This window comes from Vigna umbellata, chromosome 10, assembly GCF_029865625.1.
Source record: "Vigna umbellata cultivar VRB3 chromosome 10, Vumbellata_1.0, whole genome shotgun sequence".
In the NCBI taxonomy this organism is placed as follows: domain Eukaryota; kingdom Viridiplantae; phylum Streptophyta; class Magnoliopsida; order Fabales; family Fabaceae; genus Vigna; species Vigna umbellata.
The window spans coordinates 1,521,583-1,530,917 of record NC_142174.1 but is presented as its reverse complement, the minus strand read 5'-3'; the positions used below and the strand labels follow the sequence as shown (position 1 = coordinate 1,530,917).

General features: G+C 38.8%; 1 protein-coding gene across 1 annotated transcript; it reads left to right on the top strand.

Moving 5' to 3' along the window:
- The first annotated feature begins 1,339 nt into the window (after window positions 1–1,339).
- Window positions 1,340–4,981, top strand: LOC148191597 (ATP sulfurylase 1, chloroplastic-like). Its single transcript, XM_088100700.1, has 5 exons — window positions 1,340–2,006; window positions 3,464–3,869; window positions 4,043–4,303; window positions 4,408–4,494; window positions 4,582–4,981. Exons 1-5 carry the CDS (start codon window positions 1,501–1,503, stop codon window positions 4,717–4,719), a joined length of 1,398 nt encoding a protein of 465 aa, XP_087956826.1. The 5' UTR covers window positions 1,340–1,500; the 3' UTR covers window positions 4,720–4,981.
- Window positions 4,982–9,335: the final 4,354 nt, after the last annotated feature.

The window sequence follows — 9,335 nt, the reverse complement described above, 5'->3', positions numbered from 1 at the left end:
AATGATGTTGGCTGTGTTTAGACAGAGAGGATGTTGTTGGATATTTTAATAAAAAATATTTTTTTAACAATTTTTATAATAACTTTTTTATAATGTATGGGATGGTATGTAATGAATCTATTTTAAATATTTTTTTAAAAGTAAATTCAATCAAATTAATAAAATAATAACACGTAATTTATCGTTAAAAGTTATTATGAAAAATTATTAACACATCCAAATTAAAACCCGTTTCAAAACCATAGTAATTGATTTGCTAATGTTTTTTTAAATAATTTTAATATTTTCTATAAGTTTATCAGACATTTTATCTAAATGTTTTCATTTAAATAAAAAATAGTCGCTAAACTATTTGTGTATTAATTTAGAATATATTTTATTTGAGTGATTGATTTTTTGCTCATTAATGAAAAGTAAATCGATGTTGATAATAATTAATTTGATTATTGATAAAGTTATCAACTTGGCTTTGGCTAACGCTTGCCGCCTTGTTCCTACCACTAATTATTGATAAAGTAAGTCAAGGATTTGTGTACCAACCGTGTGTTCACTGTTCATTTCAAACTAATTCGAGCTTCAAAATGGTCAAATGCTACCCTTTTTAAGTCATTTCACTTAATAATCGATTTGATCGTTTAACCACTATAATTATTTTCTAAAATTATTTATACTATGTATGTGTGTATATATATATATATATATATATATATTATATACTTTATGATATTTTTTAATCTTCACGATTTCATCAATTCATCAAACTTCTAACGTTTCATAGAAATTTTAATAAAATAACATAATTTTTGTTTTCAAATTTTTTTAAAAATAGTATCATTTTCACTTCATTGAAAGGTTAAAAAAGATAATAAAAATGTAAAAACTTGGAAAATTGAATGACAGCATGAGAAAAAATTAAAGATGAAGTATACTTTTTTGTAGACTGTTGATAAAGTATAAATTAAAAAATTATGAATTTTTTTTATTCAATTGCTTATTTAGCATCTACGAATATAAAAATTTTTGTTAAAAAAGTTACTAATAACACTCTTAAAATATGGAAAGAATATGAATTGATTGATTGATAAAAAGAAAAACAACACAAAGAAGAGGCGGCGAGGTCATGAAACAGATCAGCAATACACAGAACACAATGATGACAATTAATTAATATATTAATTGGTAAAAGTGAAGAAAATTAAATGCACAGTAAAGACAAAAGTATCTCTCTCTCTAAGACGGGTAAAAAAGAAAGTGTCTAGGTTCATCCTCTTGAACCAGTCTCTATCAAAGGAACCCCTTTAAATATAAAATCCCAAACTCATCGTTTTTGAGCAACCCAGGTTGTCTGTTACGATCAGCATCAATCAGAGTAAGAAAGCAAGTTCACAATTTGGGCCTCCTTCAATTACCCATCTGCCCCTCCTTCTCCACTAACTCAACCTTTTCTATTTTATATAGCACATTTTAATAAGGGTCCTCAACACAACACAACTCACTTCAATGGCGTCCATGGCCACTTTTTTCACCCAAACCTCCTTTCCCTCCCATTCTCTCTCAAAAACCTTCGACACCCATTTCGCCACTGCCCCGAAAGTCAACTCCTGTGTCAGTTTCAGGGCGAGGAGGCAAGTGGGGGTGCGTGTTTCGAGCGGGTTGATCGAACCTGACGGAGGGAAGCTGGTTGAGCTCGTGGTGAAGGATTCGGAGAGAGATTTGAAGAAGGGTGAGGCGCTGTCGTTGCCAAGGATCAAGCTTTCGCGAATCGACTTGCAGTGGGTTCACGTCCTCAGTGAAGGATGGGCCACACCCCTCAAGGGCTTCATGAAAGAAGCCGAGTTCCTCCAAACGCTTCATTTCAACTCGCTCCGACTCGACGATGGCTCCCTCGTCAACATGTCGGTGCCTATCGTCCTCGCCATCGATGATGAACAGAAGCATCGGATCGGGGATAACAAAAGGGTAGCTCTTTTCGATTCCAAAGGAGACCCTGTTGCCATTCTCAATGAGTAAGACACTCACACATCTGCCCCTCGTTTATGTTTATATTATATCATGCTTTGATTCCATGCTCAATTAGCATGTTTTTGTGACTTGTTCTTTGTGGTTTTTAATTTTTCTTCTTGTGCTTAGTTCATCAATAATCAAGTAGGAGGGGAAGAAGGATTTTTATATGTATATTTTTTATTTATTTAGAATGTACTTACGTGATTTTATATTTTTGACACACTGTTATTCAATCAGAAATTGTCATTGTGTTGACTTGTAAATAACCGTGTTAGTAGTCCTAATAAGTGGTACTCAGATTTCTTATTGATTATTTGAGTTTATGGGAATCATACTCTTATTATTATTTTTTACAATGGTATGAGAAAAATATGAAATTAAGAGTATTAACTGTGAAGAGAGTGGGTACACTAGTAGTACAAAAAAATTGCTGTGACGCAATGGTAGGTTGTTGTGCGCTTCTCATATATGTAGGTGTGATTTGTTTCTTGAGCTATGTGCAGTTTAAATTTTAACTATTGAGAACTGAAGTTTTCGTGTGCAATTGGATTTAATTAATACCGGGAAAGGGGGAGTTGCGAAAATTGGGGACGAATTTGCTGGGAATTAGGATTTCCGTATATGTTTTTGTTTCTTTGGTCAAATCCTGTTCGTTTTGTATTGTGATGCTATTGGTTGAATAGTCCATCACTTATACAATGCCGTAGTGGGATTTGAGACCGTTTCCACTACTGTCGTTTTCTCCACTTTGTTGATTTTCTCATCATTATTTTCATCCATGTCGTTCCAATCTTATTGAGGTTATAATATTGTTCTACTTTCAACTTGGTGACTTCTTTTGAAAAAGTTAACATAAGAAGATCCAGTCGAGGATATGAGAATTTCAATAGTTTGCTGTAACTATAAAGTATTCAATAGATATTGTGCTTGTACGGACATATGTATATGGCTTTGCCGATTTCCGTGGTCCCAGGATACATGGATTAACAGATTGTAGTTGGACTTTCTTGTTCTAAAATATCCCTGGATTAACAGATTTATTCAGGCTTCTTAGGTTTGAAAGCATGTTGGTATAGGTTCCTGGACAATAAAGTTTGCGTGCCTTATCCATTTGACCCGTATTAAGACAGTGCTGTCCAAAAGCACGTACCTAATTCAGATATTCAAGTTAACATTGATACGAAACCTGAGATAATATGGCTTGACAAAGTTCTAGGGACTCGTATTATGAATATCATTAGGATTCTTACACTTAGGATGTGTCAAATGTCAATAACACAATCATTTCCCGATTAATTTGGTCTGCTATTACAGTTGAAGTTGATGCTTTGAACAGCTTTATAGTGCGCATGTTAGTAATATCTGTATGTGTGATTTTTATTTATTCTACATTCCTTCTCTTTAACTGTTTTATTATCAGCCATTCCTATGACTTATATTTTTCTTTTGGTTATTTCAGTATTGAAATTTATAAGCACCCTAAAGAAGAAAGAATTGCCCGAACTTGGGGAACCACTGCCCCTGGCCTACCTTATGTTGAACAAACAATAACCAATGCTGGAAATTGGTTGATTGGGGGTGACCTAGAGGTCATTGAACCTATCAAGTACAATGATGGACTTGATCATTTTCGGCTGTCCCCTGCAGAACTTCGTTCAGAGTTTACAAGGCGCAATGCTGATGCTGTTTTTGCCTTCCAGCTCAGGAATCCTGTTCACAATGGCCATGCTTTGCTGATGACCGACACCCGAAGGAGGCTTCTTGAGATGGGCTATAAGAATCCTGTCCTCTTGCTTCATCCACTGGGAGGCTATACCAAAGCTGATGATGTCCCCCTTGACTGGAGAATGAAACAACACGAAAAGGTGTGTTTACTAAACCCATTTACTTTCTTTGCCTTTTCTATTGGATTTTAATAATCCCGTTGGTTTGCAAATTTTCTTCACACACACACAGACTGTAAAGATGCCCGTCTTCCTAATTAGCATTGTTTCTTTCAACAGAAAAACTCAGCTCTATCAATCTGTTTTTTGTTTAGGTACTGGAGGATGGTGTTCTTGATCCAGAGACAACTGTTGTATCTATATTCCCTTCTCCCATGCACTATGCTGGACCCACAGAGGTGCAGTGGCATGCAAAGGCTAGGATAAATGCAGGGGCTAACTTCTACATTGTTGGTCGTGACCCTGCAGGCATGAGCCATCCAGTTGAGAAAAGAGATCTGTATGATGCTGACCATGGGAAGAAAGTATTGAGCATGGCACCAGGATTAGAACGACTGAACATTCTTCCTTTCAGGGTAATTGAGATTGAGAATTGCCTTCTCACTGATGTTGAGTGAAGTAAAAAGTTCACTTGGCCTCTTCGATGTATGCGGTGATGATCATTTTCATTCTTTTGCAGGTTGCTGCATATGACAAGACTCAGGGTAAAATGGCATTCTTTGACCCTTCAAGGCCTCAGGACTTCCTGTTCATCTCAGGCACAAAGGTATGTTTATTCTCAGAATACCAAACCTTGGAGTAGATGTTCTTGCTGGTTGAATATTATGTTAACAAGGGTTACTTGCATTTTCAGATGCGTACACTCGCAAGGAATAAAGAAAGTCCTCCAGATGGATTTATGTGCCCCGGTGGATGGAAGGTGCTGGTTGAATATTATGATAGCTTGGTACCCTCAAGCAATGGCAAAGTGCCGGAAGCTGTTCCAGCTTAATGTTGTATCATAATGTATATCTCATGATGATTGGGAGAAACCTTAAGCTTACATATTCTCCTTCTAAAAAGGCCATATATTCCTCCAGGATCCTGTGGTCCAATCTCTCTAATAATAATAATGAAAAGTTTGGAGAGGCAGAAGCACATACAAATTGCCTCTCTCTGTATGTATGGCATTTACTCACCTTTTGCACTTGCAGTGCAATTGAGCTTGCCAACTTTGTAATATAATCTGGTTGTGCTGATTATTTGGTTGGATAGTTTTCGTTTACAACACTTTATTTCATCGTTGTTTTAGTCGTGCGGTCCTTTTTATCAATTTAAAACTCACTTCAACCAAAAATTGATATTATTACGCACATAAGATTATTCCATAGTAATTGGTCCATTATTCTTAGGCGTCACTTACACATTATTACAACTACGTTATTTATGCAAGTTACTGGCGGACCAGGGTGGACATTTAAACCTTTTATTTTTTTCAAATTGCATGAAATTATATTAAGTATTGCGTCCCTTAAATTTATATATTGACTCCAATGTAAGAAGGTGTAAAATCATATTTGCGTAATGATAATGTTTATTAAATAATTTGTTCCCACTATTTCCGGTTGTGCGATGGAAATTTGGTAAGTATTTGTGGCGGGTCAAATGCATTAAATTGTCACAAACAGTTACTACACGAACAAGAATGGGAAAATTAAAGAGCATAGATCTCCAAATTCAAATATTGAAAAAAAGAAGTGTATTAATACATGTGACAGAATTTCTGCATATGTTCACACGACACATACCTAGGAGAACAAATGTAAAGCACACGAGAGTGTTATTGTGAAAATGTTGTCCTTTATTCTTTACTTGCTTTGAAGGAAAATTTTCTGAAAAACCCACAAGGAAATGCAGTAGGATAGGACCAAGTAAAGAATAAAGGCACCCACATTAGTATAATGCATAAAAAGAATCTGTCGTGTGACCCTTTCACATCACTTTTAAAGCACAGAATATGGATACAATTTCATGGCCTCCTCGACAAATCTTGATCACAAATTATAATCCCAAATACAATATCTCACTTTTATTAACACCGCCCATTCTAACTAACTTTCCTTATGCTAGTTATAAATGGACAGCTATATTAGTTGACAGTTAAAGAGAATGAACATTAATAGATAATATGCATTACAATTAGCTGCTATGAGTGTAATAATTGATAATGGGGTCTAAGACAAAAAGTGTAAATTTGTAACGATTATTAAAAACAGTTGACATTTTAAGATATATATTGGCAATCCAAATACTTAACCAATAATCATGTTTCACACTTCTAAAGTGAAATCAGTTTTAAAAAGTTAAACAGTAAGAATGTCACGAAAAAACTTTAATACTGTTTCGAAGGAATGGCAAAAGCAAGACTTATCATGTAGACTATAAAGTGGGTAGTGAAAGAATCATTGGGCCTTACAGTACTGTATCACTAATCTATTGACTGTGCACAAGGTGAGGGTAGCCCAAGTACTACTGCAGAAGCTGAACACGGCCCAACCAATACTCCAGAGGCTTCTATTGATCGACCTAAGAGGGTTGTGCGTCAGCCAATTTATCTTAGGGATTTTGTTACTAAGTGACGTGTCTCCCTTTTAGGAGAAACCGTTATACCATGTGAAGGAATATTAGCTGTAAGGAGTAGTGCTTATATAAAGCACCTTTCTGTTATGTTGGGAATAAGAAAGAATTATTACGTGTCTCTTCTGAATTTCTCCTTCTCTGTCCTGTTTTCTTCCAGATTATTCTATTCTCTGTTTTTTCCCCTTACAATTGGTGCTTTCATTGAGTCTTACTTCCTCCATCCATGGCCGACTCACCTGACCCATTCACCTCCCTTGACCGCAAATTAGAACAAATATTACTAGCCCAAGCCAATTTTTCCAACACCCTCATGGACATTGACAATCGTACATCCCACCTTGAGAACCAACTCTCACTCAACCCTAAACCTCTCAATACCCCTTACCGATCGATGAAAATGGACCTTCCGCCCTTTGATGGAACGGATTCCCTTGGTTGGATCTTCAAAGCCAATCAGTTCTTCGCCTTCCACCAAACTCCCCTGGAACAACGCATTCAGCTCGCTTCCTTTTCTCTTGAAGGAAAAGCCCTTTCCTGGTTTCAGTGGATGCACAACAACGGGTTACTCACCTCGTGGGACTCTTTCCTCCGAGCGCTCGAACTCCGATTTGCTCCGTCAAAATTTGACGATCCTATCGCAACCCTGTGCAAGCTTTCTCAAACACACTCATTGCAAGACTACCTCTCTGAGTTTGAGAAACTCTCTAATAGGATCTCTGGTTACCCCACCAGCTTTTATCTGAGTTGTTTTATCTCGGGCCTCAAACCCCACCTTCGTCGAGAGGTCACGGTCCTCCAACCGTCAGACCTGAACCAAGCTATTGCGTTTGCCAAGCTGCATGAGGACAAACACTCTAGCAACCCCCCATTCAATCGTTTTTCCCGTCCATCTCCATCAACCAACACACCACCACTTACCTCCCCAAAACCACTACCACCACTCTTACCCACACCCCCCAATAAACTACCCATCAAAAGATTAACAGAGACAGAAATGCAGGCAAGGAGAGAGAAGAATTTATGCTACAACTGCGATGAACAGTATACGCGTGGGCATCGTTGTAAGTCTCAATTTCTCCTTCTAGTCTCAACCGAACCAGACGATGACCCAGATACACCAACAGACTCAGATCCACGGGTTATAGATGACCCTTCTCCTGAATCAGGCCTCATTAGTCTACATGCACTCTCGGGTCAATGGGCTCCTCGCACCCTACGTCTGACGGGATCCATTAACGGGTACAAAGTCCAAGTTTTGGTGGATAGTGGAGCTACACACAATTTCATACAAAGTAGGGTGGCTCATTTCCTTCAGCTCCAGAATGAGCCCACTTCGACTCCTTTGAGAGTAATGGTCGGTAACGGTGATTTTCTCCCCTGCTCAACTTTTTGTCCCAAGGCCCAACTTCATTTGGCCTCTTTAAAATTCTCCATTGATTTGTATCCATTAGAATTGTCTGGTACTGACATTGTATTAGGGGTTCATTGGTTGACTCAAGTAAGCCCATTTGTGATGGACTACAATGGCCCTTTTATGAGATTCATGTGGGAAGGTCAATTAGTGGAACTGAAAGGAGAAACCGGCCCAACTCCGAGCCCAATTTCTGTCCACCAATTACGGAGACTGCAACAACAAATAGTATTGAGGCTCTTTTCCAACTCACACTCGAGCCTACATACTCATCATCCTTCCACTCTTACTCTGCCACCACAACCACACCCCATCCTTCCCCCGCCACCACTATTACACATACTCCCACCTCTGATCACCCCCACCTTCAAGCCCTCCTCCACAAATACTCCTCTCTTTTTCAACCACCAACTACCTTACCACCCTCAAGACCCACAGATCACCGTATTACATTACAGCCAAATACTTCACCAATTTTAGTACGACCTTACCGTTATCCCCACTTCCAAAAGCACGAAATTGAACAGCAAGTGCAACGGATGCTTGACTCAGGCTTTATTAAGCCTAGTACGAGTCCTTTTTCTTCCCCAGTTATCCTTGTCAAGAAGAAAGATGGGACTTGGCGTTTTTGCGTTGACTACCGCGCCCTCAATGCCGCCACTGTGAAGGACAAATTTCCAATTCCAACCATTGATGAGTTATTGGATGAGCTGGGTAGTGCCGCTTGGTTTTCTAAGTTGGATCTATTTTCAGGTTTCCACCAAATCTTGATGCTTCCCAGCGATTGTGAGAAAACTGCCTTCCGCACACATAACGGCCATTTCGAATTCCGAGTCATGCCATTTGGGTTGTGCAATGCCCCTTCTACATTTCAGGCCACCATGAATGACCTCTTTCGCCCACATCTTCGTCAATTCATCATTGTATTCTTTGACGACATCCTCGTCTATAGCCCAACACTGGATTTACACATTTCCCATCTGGAGTGTACTTTTCAATTGCTAGTGCAGAATAGCTTTCACCTTAAAGGGGAGAAATGTTCAATCGGAAAGGAGTCCATACATTACCTGGGCCACATAGTTTCTAATAAGGGCGTGCAGCCAGACCCTAGTAAGATCCAAGCTGTTCTTGATTGGCCAACACCCACGTCAGTCAAGTCTCTTCGGGGCTTCTTGGGTTTGACTGGATTCTATCGTCGCTTCGTGAAGGGTTATGCCTCCATCGCTAGTGCTCTCACCGACCTCCTCAAACGTGACAATTTTTCTTGGCAAGATAGTGCCTCACAGGCCTTCCAACATCTGAAAGAGGCACTAACGAATGCTCCTGTTTTGTCACTGCCCCGTTTTGATCACACGTTCCTAGTTCAAACCGATGCCTCCGGGTCAGGCATGGGGGCTGTTCTCTCTCAAAACGGACATCCCATCGCATATTTTAGTAAACAGTTTTGCCCGAAGCTGCAAAACTCATCCACCTATATTAGGGAACTATGTGCAATTACCTCAGCCGTACAAAAGTGGCGGCAGTACTTACTTGGTCGAAGATTCATTATCCAAACAGACCAAAAATCAATCAAAGAG